At 39.7% G+C, this 16,276-nt stretch overlaps 1 protein-coding gene across 1 annotated transcript in view; it reads left to right on the top strand.

The window, feature by feature from the left end:
* LOC133541064 (serine/threonine-protein kinase BRSK2-like) overlaps positions 1–16,276 on the top strand; it is a 60,880-nt gene that overhangs the window by 6,634 nt on the left and 37,970 nt on the right. The window contains exons 3-7 of the mRNA XM_061884142.1: positions 4,186–4,271; positions 4,443–4,583; positions 6,220–6,336; positions 8,487–8,520; positions 8,589–8,657. Coding sequence (XP_061740126.1) covers positions 4,186–4,271; positions 4,443–4,583; positions 6,220–6,336; positions 8,487–8,520; positions 8,589–8,657 — 447 coding nt within the window. The remainder of the gene's footprint in view (positions 1–4,185; positions 4,272–4,442; positions 4,584–6,219; positions 6,337–8,486; positions 8,521–8,588; positions 8,658–16,276) is intronic.

Here is a 16,276-nt window from a genome sequence, read left to right as displayed (position 1 = left end):
AAACGTAAGTCTCAGTAATTTCCATTTGTGATTTCGGCGGGACTATGCTACCTCTCACAAGTCCACTGCATGTTCGGTCCCCATTCTGTGGGTTTCTGTTGCTTTGGAAAGCTGGCCACTGCCTAGTCTTTGTGTGTCTAATAGCTGCTATTTCGCTGCAAGGACAACTAGCTAGTAATAAGATAACCTCAAGCATGATCAGCTTTAGTTACTTTTTGTGCGCATCCTTAAGTGGTTTCGCCTTACAGTATGTATGAAAGCGCCAGTGCTGCACAGAAGCCGGAAAATATGTGTTTCTCTTTGCCAATTAGATAACTCCTTCAATATGTGAAGTTGCTTTATTCACCTTTTGTTAGTGAAAATAGACAGATACAATACAGCCTTCATAATTCAGCATCCGATCTTATCACAGTAAATCTTCCTATGGACTATAATATAGAAGTAAAACTTAAATATTTAACATAATCATTTTATTGATGTGAGTCAACACATTGTCCCAATTGCTTGTGGTTACCAAGATAATTGTGGATTACCTGCAGTTAAGCATGATAGTGTCTTGGGCTCTATGGGTCTTGGGCGGCATGAGTGCTACCAGTGCTGGGAAGCTGCGGTTCATGTAGGGAAACACGGATTCCAACATGAGCTGTTCCTTTGGGATACTGGGTCGTGTTGTGTAGTTTTTTATCAACATGATCAACAAACGAGCGCCTTGTTGAGTTAGATGAAGGTGACGGAGTGGTCAAGTATGTCTTTCCCAGACTGGAAGAAGACTCCATTAGTAATCAGGGAAGCGTTTGTAAAACGGGTTGAAATGGTAAATGATGACTGTGGTACTGTAGATAGATACTTGCCTATGCCGCATCACAAATCGAATTCTTTTGTCAGTACACTTCAAAGAATATATTGTGCACTTTTAAGGCGTGAGTGCGCAGATTTTGACATGTCCATCAATCAATCAATCAAAGTGTATTTATATAGCCCTTAATCACAAGTGTCTCAAAGGGCTGCACAAGCCACAACGACATACTCGGCTCAGATCCTGAATTAGGGCAAGAAAAAACACAACCCAGTGGGATACAATGAGAAGCCTTGGAGCGAACCGCAGATGTGGGGATTAGTTGATAGCTATAATTAACCAAACAAAATAGGAAAAAAGAAAAGTGGAGGAGTTCAACTACCTCGGAGTCTTGTTCACGAGTGAGGGAAGAGTGGATCGTGAGATTGACAGGCAGATCGGTGAGGGGTCTTCAGTAATGCGGACGCTGTATTAATCCGTTGTGGTGAAAAAGGAGCTGAAACGGAAGGCAAAGCTCTCAATTTACCGGTCGATCTACGTTCCCATCCTCACTTATGGTCATGAGCTTTGGGTCATGACCGAAAGGACAAGATCACGGGTACAAGCGGCCGAGAGGAGTTTCCTCCGCCGCGTGGCGGGGCTCTCCCTTAGAGATAGGGTGAGAAGCTCTGTCATCCGGGAGGAGCTCAAAGTAAAGCCGCTGCTCCTCCACATAAAGAGGAGCCAGATGAGGTGGTTCGGGCATCTGGTCAGGATGCCACCCAAACGCCTCCCTAGGGAGGTGTTTCGGGCACGTCCGACTGGTAGGAGGCCATGGGGAAGACCCAGGACATTTTGGGAAGCCTATCCCTCCCGGCTGGCCTAGGAACGCTTCGGGATACCTCGGGAGGAGCTGGATGAAGTGGTTGGGGAGAGGGAAGTCTGGGCTTCCCTGCTTAGGCTGCTGCCCCCGCGACCTGACCTCGGATAAGCGGAAGAAGATGGATGGATGGATGGATGAATAATCAAACAAAATAAAAGATTATTACTTAATTAAACTATAGCTTTCAATAATAGAACAAAAAGATCAATCGATTACTCGATTATTAAAATAATCGATAACTGCAGCCGTAATACCATGAATACTGAGTACTTTGTTCCTTTCAGTGTAGTGTTGTCCCAAAGACACTTTGCGGAAATGACAATCACAATATTTACCCATTTTTTCTCCTATTTCCTTTGTAATCGTTAAGAGCAGGGGTCTCAAACTCAATTTACCTGGGGGCCACTGGACGCAAAGTCTGGGTGTGGGTGGGCCACAAGAAAATAATTTCTTAATAAAAAAAAAATGTTGCATACTCCTCAGCATGTCTAGTTGTTTAATGACGTTTCAAATTGTATCCCTTGTGCACCGCAACTTTTTCTGTGCAAATAAGACACGTCGGGGTTCCCCTGTGCTCAACAAAGAAATATTGCAAGTCCCATTTTTCCTGGAATTGTCTTTGCACATCACTAACCCTTCTCTTCACTGCAGGCTTTGAAAAAGACATGTTTGGGGTTGTGGAATATATTTGTATTTAGCCGACGCACGGAGAATAATGTTATTTCCGCAATGTGTGTCGTTCCACTTTTCCTCCCTACAGCAAGACGGCGGTCGGTGGATAATAGCCGGCGGGAAAGTACCGGGATAGCGAGCGAAAAAAAGTGACAGCTCCCGGAGTGTTATCCGGCGTCATATAGAAATATATGTAGTGTTCATCATGTGAGTCAATGCAAATTAAACAATAAAAAAAACAACAAAAAAAACGGTTTGAATTGGTCCAGGTTATCGGGGACTGTTATTACTGACGGACAGGTGTCGGAGTGTGACTTTAGCCAGGCACGTAAGAAAACTCTCGTCTCCATGGCAACGACTCTGTTGCTTTCACTCATTTGCCGCTTTTCCTCTAACGCAGGGGTAGGCAACCCAGAACGTTGAAAAAACCATTTTGGACCCAAATAACAGAACGCCATCAAGCGGCATTCATATAAAACTTGCGGGCCGAACTAACATTAAACTTTTATAATAAGGTGGGGGCAGCAAAATAACGTTCCGCGGGCCGCGTGTCTGAGACCCCTGGTTAAGAGCAACCATTCTAGTTAGTTACTTGAGGGCGGTTAGTGTCCAGCATCGCACACGTGCCATTTTGAGTGCACCATCTGGCTACCGGTAGTGCACTGTATGTTGTCATACACTACTCTAAGTGTTGCTGTTTTTTTAGCCATCTGGAAGTGCATGAATTGAAACAGTCATAAAGTCTGAATATTATGTCAAGTCCCTGTATAGCAGGGGTCGGCAACCCAAAATGTTGAAAGAGCCATATTGGACCAAAAATACAAACACAAATCTGTCTGGAGCCGCAAAAAATTAAAAGCCATATTACATACAGATAGTGTGTCATGTGCTATAAATTGAATTAAGAGGACTTAAAGGAAACTAAATGAGCTCAAATATAGCTACAAATGAGGCATAATGATGCAATATGTACATACATATAGCATCGATTAGCTTGCAGTCATGCCATGACCAAATATGTCAGATTAGCACTCCCCACAAGTGAATAACATCAACAAAAACTCACCTCTGTGCATTCACGCACAACTTTAGAAGTTTGGTGGACAAAATGAGATGGAAAAAGAAGTGGCATAAAACACGTCCGAGAAAGTCGGAGAAGGTTGTGCATGTAAACAAACTACGGTGAGTTCAAGGACCCTCAAAATTAGTTGAACAAAACGGCGCTTGCCAAATACTCGAATCATAAGCAGTGTGCTTTATAACAATTAGGGATGTTTGTGTCATATTTGTCCTGCAGAAACCATATTAAAACCAAAAATGTATTTTTTCCCCCTCATTTTTTTCCATTTTTCATACGTTTTTGAAAAAGCTCCAGATAGCCACTAGGGCGGCGCTAAAGATGCGGCTCTAGAGACGCGGGTTACCGACCCCCGCTGTATAGGTACACAGATAAATTAACAACATCATTTTTGATGTATGTTCCACAAAGCCATTTAAGTGCAGCTGGAATGTTCGGTGTCGACATTATCGGCCTGTTACTTAAGTTTGAGGGTTAGCACACAACTCTAATACCATGCCACCACAAACCATCTGCAACACACCCAGTATAGCGTGGGTGTTCATTAGTGTCTAATTTTCTCATTCTTGAGGTGACTCCATCATTATTATGTGTGCTTTACTAATGCTCCTTGTCAGCCCTTGTTTTCAGCCTTTTAAATGAAAGACATGTCGTGGTCTACCATCTCTGCTGTCTTTGTACTTACATCCCTCTGCCCACCACATTTCTTTTCTCATATTTTAACCTCCCTTTTTATCTAAACTTTCTTCCACCCTGCTTGCCCGTCTGTCGCTGCAGGTGGAAAGAGAAATAGCGATTCTCAAACTAATCGAGCACCCTCACGTTCTGAAGCTGCATGATGTCTATGAAAATAACAAGTATCTGTGAGTATCTCTCTGTCTTCCTGTCGACTTCACTGACTCTGCGATCGTCAATATGGAAAATGATTATTTCAGGACAGGGGTTTGCATTTGTAACGCAAACATCTGCAATGTTGTGATGCTATGTCTTCATCCATGCCCCTCATATCATTTAATTTGCTCTGGACCTGCCAGGTACCTGGTGTTGGAGCATGTGTCTGGTGGGGAGCTCTTTGACTATCTGGTGAAAAAGGGAAGGTTGACCCCCAAAGAGGCCAGGAAGTTCTTCCGGCAGATCATCTCCGCTCTGGACTTCTGCCATAGTTACTCCATATGGTCAGTACTTTTTATAATTCTTTGATTTCACCTTTCAAAGTCAAAACCCCTAAAAAGAAAACATGTTGAACCCTCATCTCTGGCTTCTCCGGCAAATATCGGAACCACTGAACTTACCATACTAACAGAAGATAGACAGCCAGGCAATTTTCTACATATTAGACAAGTTCAGTTGTTTGGTTTCAGTTAAATCCTAAGTATTACTATATGAAACGTGGGTATTAATTTGTATACGTACAATATTATTAGTGTGATGCTGCTTATGAGTCAACTAAGCTAAAACTCTTTTTCTTTCTGTTTATTTCGAACATGTATACAAGGGCAGCATGTGACATCACTTTTTGCTTTCTCAAAAAAACATGTCCGAAAAGGAGTAGGAAGAAGCAAGGCTTATTAAATCCTCCCCTTTTCCACTTCATAACACTTTCCAATACACGTATTCATTTATTGTTCTCAATTTGTAACACCGTTTAAATCAATGCGTTCTAAGAACCACGATTCACATATGGGATTAATAACTCATTTTTATAAATATATAGACGTTTATCAAATTTCTTTTTCCTTGTACTTTCTAAACACTTTAATTTTGAGCAGTCTCTTTAACTGATTCATATTAGTACATTGATTTATTTACTTAACCCATTCCATAATTTAATTCCACATACTGAGATACTAAAGTTTTTAAGTGTTGTACGTGCATACAAATGTTTTGAGTTGCATTTTTATTTAAGGTTATATTGCTCCTCTTTTGTTGAGCATTATTGTTGCACATATTTGGGTAGCAGGTTGTAGTTTGCCATGTACATAATTGTAGCTATTTGGAAAAGCACCAAGTCCGTGAATTTTCAATTTTTGTATTCTATAAAGTGTTTGTATGTTCTCTATATACAACATTATGTCTTATTCTAACTGATCTTTTTTTATGTAACATAGTTTTAGTGCATGAAGTGTACTTTTGTTGTTATTTCCCAATATTTCTGCACAATAACTCAGATATGGTCACACTAGCCAGCAATAAAGAATATGAAGTGAATTTTTTTGTCCAGTACAAATGAAATATTTCTTGCTACCTTATGTTGTATGTTTGTATTTGAAATGTCAATTTAATTTCCTCATTTATTATTACTCCCAAAAATGTGATTTGTTTTAATCTTTCAATTTCTATTCCATCTAAACTTTGAATCAGTTTGATAATTTTAGTTTGTATTAGTTACTATGTAAATTGAAAATATTTTGTTGAGATTGTAATCATAATAACAATAATTTTATGGATATATTTTTAGATCCATGCCTTTTTTTTCAGGCTTGAGCACTTGCCCCAAAAATGTCTGTGCAAAAATAACTTCCGGTCCGTGGGGCAACACTTTGAAACCATCGGCACAACACATCATGTAGCCTGTAATGACATTTATTTATTTCGACTTATTTCCCAGAATATGCCCCTTATTTTTAGGACGGGTACAGTATGTTGTCAATCTCATATTTGTTAGAATTTCTTTCAACAATTTATTTCCCAGATTTAATGGTATTTTGGAGTATCAAACCTACTTTAAGGTGCAGTTTTCAGTGGGCTGCAAACCGTAATTTCGGGTGTTCAAAGTCGAGGTATCAATGTAGTTTTTTTGCATGTGTTCAGTCATAGAGACTTGAAGCCTGAGAATCTTCTCCTGGATGAGAAGAATAACATCAGGATAGCAGATTTTGGCATGGCCTCACTCCAAGTTGGGGATAGTCTACTGGAAACTAGTTGTGGGTAAGTGCTTAGCTTGATTATTAATCCATGAAATGTTAAGAGTTGATCCCTTAGTCGCCTAATCGGGGTTTGCCATGACCTCCCCCAGCTATCTCTGGCTTTACTTTGCAAAATATATACTTTTTTTTAATGGTAACCTTAATAAAAAGGGGTTTGATGGCGCTAGCTGCAGGGGCACAAGATTCAAGTCAGTTCATTCAACATTTTCCAGCAGGATGATGATTTGACAAGAGGTGATTTTGTGTAACTGCATGATTTGTAAGTGCAATACTGTATGTTTCTTCATGTGGAAAAACTATATTTAAAATGTGAAAATTAATTGTGATAGGAATATTATTATTAATATATTTCAATTTGGCCCATGGGATGTCATGAGTTTTAATAAGGGATCTTACACACAGGAAAGTTGCATTCAAGTTACGAGTCCAACAATTTTAATGCTGCTATTAGATTAGATAGTACTTTATTTATTCCGTCAGGAGAGTTCCTTCAGGAAAATTACAATTTTCAGCACAATCCCATTCAAGATCAGTCAAACATTACAGGGAGACAGAACAAGATCGCTGACGGGTCTGCCGGCTTCCAGCGCCCCTTACAAAAAAGATGACATACAGGTAAACAAGGGGGGAGGGGGGGTGGCGGGGTGGGAGAAAAAAAATAGAAGATTAAAATGATTATTTGTAAAAAGATTATTATGTCTCCATCTTGTGGTGAACATGAGTTATTGAGATCAATGACCGTTAATAATGTTCTGAATGCAAACAATGCAAACAACCTTCCCTAGTCATGGTGCAAAAAAAAAATCCAACGAACATAAAATGTCATCAGACACGGTCATACATACTGCAGTGTTTCCCACAGGTCAGGCATCTATTTGTGGTGGTGTGGTCGGGCGGTGGTGGCGGCGGCGATGACCAAGAAGAACGCGGAGTTGGAATATAATTACAACACTTTATGTACATATGTATATAATATTTACATATTCATATAATATGTAACTACAAGCTCCATTCACAGACAGAGTCCCATTGCTTTTATGAGCGGTCGAGCGAGTCAAAAGCCGGACAAAAAAAAAAAAAAAAGTTTAGTTTTTTCTTAGTTTTTTTTATTTGTGGCGGCCGTAATTCTTTCGTGGCGGGCCGCCACAAATAAATGAATGTGTGGGAAACCCCGTACTGTAACTCCACCTGCTGACTGAACTTTGAATACATTATAAAAAACAATGCACCATTAAAAAAAAAACTAAATTACATCCCTTTTTATCTATTACAAAGCATGATGGGAAAATGCAAAACGCTGTCCACACTTACTCATGTTTGTCACATTTTAGCTGCTTCCTTGATATTTATGATTGATTACAAATCTTTAAGAAGGTTGTCGCGGAAGTAAACAAGTTAGAAGTAAAACTTTCACATACTCCATCCATCCATCCATCCATCCATTTCCTACCGCTTGTCCCTTTTGGGGTCGCGGGGTGTCGCTGGAGCCTATCTCAGCTGAATTCAGGTGGAAGGCGGCATACACCCTGGACAAATCGGCAACTTTCCCATACTCTTAAAATCCAATTATATTAATTATTTTAATATGATGTGTACATAATATGTATAGGTTGGATACAGTGTGTGTGTGTATATATATATATATATATATATATATATATATATATATATATATATATATATATAATTTATTTTTTATTTTTATTTTTTTCTAATCAGCCCGATTTAAGCTTAAGGTTTATGTGTTAAATAAACACACAGTTTCATTATCAGTTGTAAACTGTAAGTAGGTTAAGTATGATTGTTGAATATGATTAAAATCAAGAGTAAGATTACTAATTCAGTGTTATTTGAGTGGGCCCCTGTTCCTTCTGTAGTGGGAAAGTTAGGCCCCGAGGTCAAAAAGGCTAAGAACCCCTGATCATACCCTTCACCATGACCCTCCTCCTTGCAACCCACCACCACAAATAGATTTCAGTCCAGTGGGAAACACTGAAGTGGAATGATGTCACATCAAGTCATCATTTATTGAGTCGGTGTGGGTGACATCTTTCTTTATTAACACACAGAATTATTACCTTCAAAGTGAGGAAGTCAATTTATATTTTATGAGCGACACATTTTTAAAACAATGTCTCTTTTGAATTTTAGATCCCCACATTATGCTTGCCCTGAAGTAATAAGGGTAAGTGTGTGTGTCTGTGTGTGAGTGTATGAGAGTGTCTATGTCTAAAAGAGGATGCTGTGTTTTAGGGAGAGAAGTACGATGGCCGCAGGGCAGATGTCTGGAGTTGTGGAGTCATCCTCTTTGCTCTTCTTGTGGTAAGTTCCTACTCTATTTTTTTAATTTCTCGCTATTTGTTCTTTTTTTTTTATATATTTCAGCTGTCATTTCACTCTTTTTCCTTGCCATTTCCAATGCCAGTGTTGTATAGTGCACTCATATTTCAGGATTAGGGTTGTACGGTATAACACACTAGTAAAATCAAGGTACATTTTAAGCTAAAATTCTGCTGCAAGTTCTTTTGTCGGAAAATCTCAATCTTTTTATTATTTTTTTATTTTTTTTTTACAGGGGGTGTAAGGCTGGGCGATATGATCTTTTTTTTTTTAATATCTCGATATTTTTAGGCCATTTCGCAATTCACAATATATATTTCGATATTTTGCCTTGGCCTTGAATGAACACTTGAAACATACAACCAGAGCAGTATGATGATTCTATGTGTCTGCATTAAAACATTCTTGTTCATACTGCATTAATATATGCTCATTTTAAACCTTCATGCAGAGAAGGAAATCACAACTCAGTCAATTGACCAAAACGGTATTTATTAAACAGTTATTAAGCAATGGCATAAACGTTCATGTCGTTTCCAAAACAGAAAGTGCAAGATTGTCAGAGACATTTTAAGTGTCAAATGAAAATGAGCTACATAGTAGGAAATCAAAAAGTGTTTGGCCTTCGCTATGTGGTAGGTTACTACGGACGTTATTAAATTATGTCGTTGACTATTTTTTTCATACGGTGTTGATCTGGAAATGTTTGCCTCTGCATTTTGATAGTGTAGGCGTGTGGCACCAAACTGAGATGTTGACATGCGGAGTAATCTCTCTTCATTCTCTAGCGGGTGACTTTTCAAATGACGCTACATATTAGCAGTAATGCTACTTTTTATAGCAACGCTTTTCTCGCACGCTTGACTTATTACGGTTGTCTGTTTGACATATTCCCACTTGAAGCCAAACCCCCGCCAGAAGATGGACCCCCTCTGTTTTTCTTGGGATATACTTCTTCCTTCATTCGCACCTTCTTTCTCTTGTATTATCACTTGCACGGCTCTGCTAGCATCACAGCTAACGTTATCCATGCCGCTACCTCTCTGCTCCGTGAGGCCATATACGTATGTGACGTATGACGTGACGGTAGATAGATAGATAGTACTTTATTGATTCCATCAGGAGAGTTCCTTCAGGAAAATAAAAAAAAGAAGAAGAAAAAAAAGTTGTGACGTGTGTAAGAATGTGCGCTTGCTGTCTGTGAGAAGGAGAGACAGGAAAGAGCAAGAAGAGCCTGCAGTGTAATGCCCGCAGCTAAAAACAACTGCGTGAGAACGTATACTCGAATATCACGATATAGTAATTTTCTATATCACACATACACAAACCCGCGATATATTATGTATATCGATATATTGCCCTGCCCCAAGGGGGTGTAAAACAAATTTTAGCTCAGGGGCCTTGTGGAGGAAAATCTATTCCCAAGTGGGCCGGAATGGTCATGTCATGGCATGATAACTTAAAAATAAAGACAACTCAAGGTTGGTTTTTCCTTTTACTTTGGCCAAAAATAGAACAAACACATTCTGTAAGCGTACAACGTCCTCTGGACAAAACACTTCAAATTTGTTGAAAATTCTGAGGAAATTGGTGCAGCTTCAAAAACACAATGAGCTTAGACTTTGTCTCAGTGTATCTGCAAAGCCAGGATTAAACTTTAACTCAGTCTTTTGGGGATTGAAGAAAAAACACAACATGTGAAGTGAATTATATTTATATAGCGCTTTTCTCGAGTGACTCAAAGCGCTTTACATAGTAAAACCCAATAACTAAGTTACATTTTTAAACCAGTGTGTGTGGCACTGGGAGCAGGTGGGTAAATTGTCTTGCCCAAGGACACAACGGCAGTGACTAGGATGGCGGAAGCAGGGATTCAACCTGCAATCCTAAAGTTGCTGGCACGGCCACTCTACCACCCGAGCTGTACCGCCCTGTAAATTCTTCTAGGTATCAAATACCTCCTTTGTCAATTGTCATGTCCACGTATCGGAGGTAAAAAAAAATATTCAAAAGGGTTAAATTCACTTTTTTCCTGTCTGACAGAGACATTTTAGGGCAACAAGGGTGCCAAATGACGATATGTTCAAAACAGAATACCTAAAACGGCAGGTTTTAAGTTTCATGTGGGTCATGGAAGAGGAGCCACAGTCACCCTTTAGTGTGTACCTCTTGCTTGGACCCAGTATAAACAGTTTGCTTGCCTAACAGTATTGCTATTGTGACATCCAGTTGACATATTTAGAACAGCAGTTTCTTTCATTAAAACAAATAAAGCAGCTCATTCTTGTACTTGGAAAACTCATCTCGCGGGTCGGATAAAACCTGATCAGGCCCGCGGGCCGTAGGTTTGACACCCCTGGGCTAACTCGTTGCGGTTGAATTTGAGAGCCCCTGCTCCACGGTGAAGTTGTGACTTTTTGAGGCTCTATTGAAAAGGGATAATCTTGGTCGCCATGCTTCGCCCACACCTTATAATTAAAACCCAAACGCTTCGAAATATGTCCAATCTGTGCAGGTACATTTTGAAAGCAGTCAGGTGAAATATCTAGGAGGAGCTGGTTCCAGAACAACACCTGGAAATGGCAAAAATATGCAGAAAATACTCATTTTGAAAGTTTTCCAGTTAAAAATGTACGTATCGTATTATGCACCGGCAGAAAATGCATAATAAAGAAGGAAAAAAACATATATAAGTCGCACTGGAGTATAAGTCGCATTTTGGGGGGAAATTTATTTGATGAAATCCAACACCAAGAATAGAAATTTGAAAGGCAATTTAAAATAAATAAAGAATAGTGAACAACAGGCTGAATAAGTGTACATTATATGACTCATAAATAACCAACTGAGAATGTGCCTGGTATGTTAATGTTACATATTATGGTAAGTGTCATTCAAATAACTGTAACATATAGAACATGCTATACGTTTACCAAACAATCTGTCACTCCTAATCGATAAATCCAATGAAATCTTCTTCCTCGATGTCGCTTCTAAACAACTCTGCCAACTCCAAATATATGCGCCGCTTCCTCTTGTCGTTTTCTGCTGCATATTTCACTACGTCCAGCTTGTAATCTGCAGTACATGATTTCCTTTTCGGTCCAATTTTTGTTCAGCCCTTCTCAGTTTTTATACAAACTCCGTTTCCATATGAGTTGGGAAATTGTGTTAGATGTAAATATAAACAGAATACAATGATTTGCAAATCCTTTTCAACCTATATTCAGTTGAATGCACTACAAAGACAACATATTTGATGGTCAAATTCACAAACTTAATTTTTTTGTGTAAATAATCATCCATCCATCCATTTTCTACCGCTTATTCCCCTTTGGGGTCGCGGGGGGTGCTGGCGCCTATCTCAGCTAAAATCGGGCGGAAGGCGGGGTACACCCTGGACAACTTAGAATTTCATGGCTGCAACATGTGCCAAAGTAGTTGGGGAAAGGGCATGTTCACCACTGTGTTACATCACCTTTTCTTTTAACAACACTCAATAAACGTTTGGGAACTGAGGAAACTAATTGTTGAAGCATTGAAAGTGGAATTCTTTCCCATTCTTGTTTTATGTAGAGCTTCAGTCGTTCAACAGTCTGGGGTCTCAGCTGTCGTATTTTACGCTTCAAAATGCGCCACACATTTTCAATGGGAGACAGGTCTTTACTGCAGGCGGGCCAGGAAAGCACCCGCACTCTTTTTTTATGAAACCACGCTGTTGTAACACGTGCTCAATGTGGCTTGGCATTTTCTTGCTGAAATAAGCAGGGGCGTCCATGAAAAAGACATTGCTTAAATGGCAGCATATGTTGTTCCAAAACCTGTATGTACCTTTCAGCATTAATGGTGCCTTCACAAATGTGTAAGTTACTCATGCCTTGGGCACTAATGCACCCCCATACCATCACAGATGCTGGCTTTTAAACTTTGCGTCGATAACAGTCTGGATGGTTCGCTTCCCCTTTGGTCAGGATGACACGATGTGGAATATTTCCAAAAACTATTTGAAATGTGGACTCTTTAGACCACAGAACACTTTTCCACTTTGCCTCAGTCCATCTTAGATGATCTCGGGCCCAGAGAAGCCGGCAGCGTTTCTGGATGTTGATAAATGGCTTTCGCTTTGCATAGTAGAGCTTTAACTTGCACTTACAGATGTAGCGACCAACTGTATTTAGTGACAGTGGTTTTCTTAAATGTTCCTTAGCCCATGTGGTGATATCCTTTAGAGACTGATGTCTGTTTTTGATACAGTGCCATCTTGGTCATTCAATGTTGGTTTCCGGCTATGCCGCTTACGTTGAGTGATTTCTCCAGATTCTCTGAACCTTTTGATTATATTATGGACCGTAGATGTTGAAATCCCTAAATTTCTTGCAAATGCACTTTGAGAAACGTTCTTAAACTGTTTGACTAATTGCTCACGCAGTTGTGGACAAAGGGGTGTACCTCGCCCCATCCTCACGTGAAAGAATGAGAATTTTTTGGGAAGCTGTTTTTATACCCAATCATGGCACCCATCTCTTCCCAATTAGCCTGCACACCTGTGGGATGTTCCAAATAAGTGTTTGATGAGCATTCCTCAATGTTATCAGTATTTATTGCCACTTTCCTCAACTTTTTTGTCACTTGTTGCTGGCATCAAATTCTACAGTTAATGATTATTTGCAAAAAACATTTCTTTATCAGTTTGACAATCAAATATATTGTCTTTGTAGTGCATTCAATTGAATATGGGTTGGAAATGATTTGCAAATCATTGTATTCCGATTATATTTACATCTAACACAATTCCCCAACTCAAATGGACACGAGCTTTGTAAGTTACCGCCAACAATGAAATGATCCATTTTGATAGCTACGGCAGTAGCATATAGCAGTTAGCATTCAATGACCCATAATGCACTTCTGCCATGACCCTCCTCCGCCGATTTCTTATTGGTTGACGTGTATATGACGATTGCTGACAATTGTTGGTCTCTTCCGCGAATGAGATAAATAATATTATTTGATTTTGTGTAAACTGCAGTACATGATTTCCTTCGCGGTGCGATTTTTGTTCAGCCCTTCTCAGTTTTTATAAGTTACCGCCAACGATGAAATGATCCATTTTAATAGCTACGGCAGTGGCATATAGCAGTTAACATCCCATGACTCACAATGCACTTCTACCATGACCCTCCCCCGCCAAATTCTTATTGGTTGACGTGTGTGTGACGATTGCTGACATTTTCTTTCTCTCTTCCGTGAATGAGATAAATAATGTTATTTGATATTTTACGGTAATGTGTTAATAATTTCACACATAAGTCGCTCCGGAGTATATGTCGCACCCCTGGCCAAACTATGAAAAAAACTGCGATTTATAGTCCGAAAAATACAGTAATTAATACAGAGTTGTAAACTAACTGGATTAGGCACATGACTGTGTGACATCTTACTACCTTATATTTATATATGGTGATATGAGGCTACATTCCTCACTCTTGGTTGTGGTAAAAAACGCTGTTTGGCCCGCAGACCATTAGCACATTTTCCACTTTGGCCTTGGAGACAAAAGGTTCTCGAGTATTTATAAGTAATGAGACGGTACAGGATAGCGTTCCCAAATGGGAAACTTTTTCGGACTTCTTTGCGTGCATATTAAAGAATTTTACATAGCATTTTTAATGATAACGTTAGTAAGTGATCTACTAAAAGTTAAGTTAAAGTACCAATGATAGTCACACACACAGGAGGTGTGGTGAAATTTGACCCACCCCCTTGTCCACCCTATGGGAGGTGAGAGGAGCAGTGGGCAGCAGCGCTGGCCGCGGCCGGGAACCATTTTTAGTGACTTAAACCCCAATTCCAACCCTTGATGCTGAGTGCCAAGCAGGGAGGTAATGGGTCCCATTTTTATAGTCTTTAGTATGACTCGGCTGGGGTTTCAACTCCCAACCTACTGATCTCAGGGCGGATACTCTAACTACTAAGCCACTGAGTAGGTGGTAAAAAAAAGTAAAAAAACCAAACAAACATGCTTGGTACATTACATGGGACATGTAAATGTCAAAAAGACATCTAATTACAGTGTAGAAAACACCCAAATGCAGGAAATATAGTTTTGATTTTCAAAACGTTCTTTTGGGCTTTGCATGGCAGCACTTTGTGCTGACTTTCTTCTTTTTTACGTCAAGAGTTTCCCTTTTTTCTTTCCTCAAAGGGTGCTCATGTGTATGTAGGTTAGCACTGCAAAGCAAAATTTGTTCTTAATTGTCCCCCTTTCCCAAACGAATATTTCTTAATGCTTGCCACCTTTTAAGCAGTCCGACACCTTTCCAAGACTTCCTACAACTGCTCTTTAGATGTGTCTATAACTGAATATTATTACAGTATACAGTACGGTTTCGTGACCATAAACCAGTGGTGCTCATTACATCGATCGCAAGATGGTGGAGGGTGTGTTAGTCGATCTCCAGCCATTCAATAAAAAAATCGACCTAAAAATTAGCGATCATCAATATTCACCCAGACGTCACTTTCGTCACTTGATTGACATTCAGCACCCGAGGGTCTCGTTAGAGGACGCTTGCTGCTGCCAGTTCATTATTAAGAAAAAATGACCGACAGGAAGGCGAGAAACATTTTTTATCAGTGGCCTAGTGGTTAGAGCAGGGGTCGGGAACCTTTTTGGCTGAGAGAGCCATGAAAGCCAAAGATTTTAAAATGTATTTCCGTGAGAGCCATATCATATTTTTTAACACTGAATACAATTAAATGCATGCATTTTTAATTAATAACAACATTTTTAGAGTACTATAAGTCTTGAATTATTTTTAATAACATATTTATTCTGAAACTAACCAATAATAAATAAAATACTTCTTACCAATAATGCGACTTCTTGAACAAGTGCGGTAGAAAATGGATGGACGGATTAAAATGCATGAAAATGTTTTATATTTTGAACTTTGTTTTTAACACTGTGATTACCAGCGGAATTATTCATTACTTATTGTGTTAAGCAATGTCAGCTAAGATTTATCTGAGAGCCAGATGCAGTCATCAAAAGAGCCACATCTGGCTCTAGAGCCATAGGTTCCCTACCCCTGGGTTAGAGTGTCCGCCCTGAGATCGGTAGGTTGGGAGTTCAAACCCCGGCCGAGTCATACCAAAGACTACAAAAAGGGGACCCGTTACCTCCCTGCTTGGCACTCAGCATCAAGGGTTGGAATTGGGGGTTAAATCACCACAAATGATTCCCGGGCGCGTCACCACTGCTGCCCACTGCTCCCCTCACCTCCCAGGGGGTGAACAAGGGGATGTGTCGAATGCAGAGGAAAAATTTTGCCACACCTAGTGTGTGTGTGATAATCATTGGTACTTTAACTTTTTTTATTTCAACAGACTCTCGCGCCGTACCTGCTGTCAAAACTCTAAAGATCGACTGCACAGTTCCTATCTTTACAATAAAAGCGCTGCTTCATCCTGCCTCGGCTAACAAAATAAGAGTCTCAGAAAGCTGGCGCGCACAAGCTAGCAAGCTACGGAGTTTGCCACCAATGTATTTCTTGTAAAGTGTATAAAAAGAAGTATGGAAGCTGGACAAATAAAATACC

The sequence above is a fragment of the Nerophis ophidion genome, linkage group LG23 (assembly GCF_033978795.1).
Source record: "Nerophis ophidion isolate RoL-2023_Sa linkage group LG23, RoL_Noph_v1.0, whole genome shotgun sequence".
In the NCBI taxonomy this organism is placed as follows: domain Eukaryota; kingdom Metazoa; phylum Chordata; class Actinopteri; order Syngnathiformes; family Syngnathidae; genus Nerophis; species Nerophis ophidion.
The sequence above is the reverse complement of the archived record's forward strand: the minus strand, read 5'-3'. Positions and strand labels throughout refer to the sequence as shown.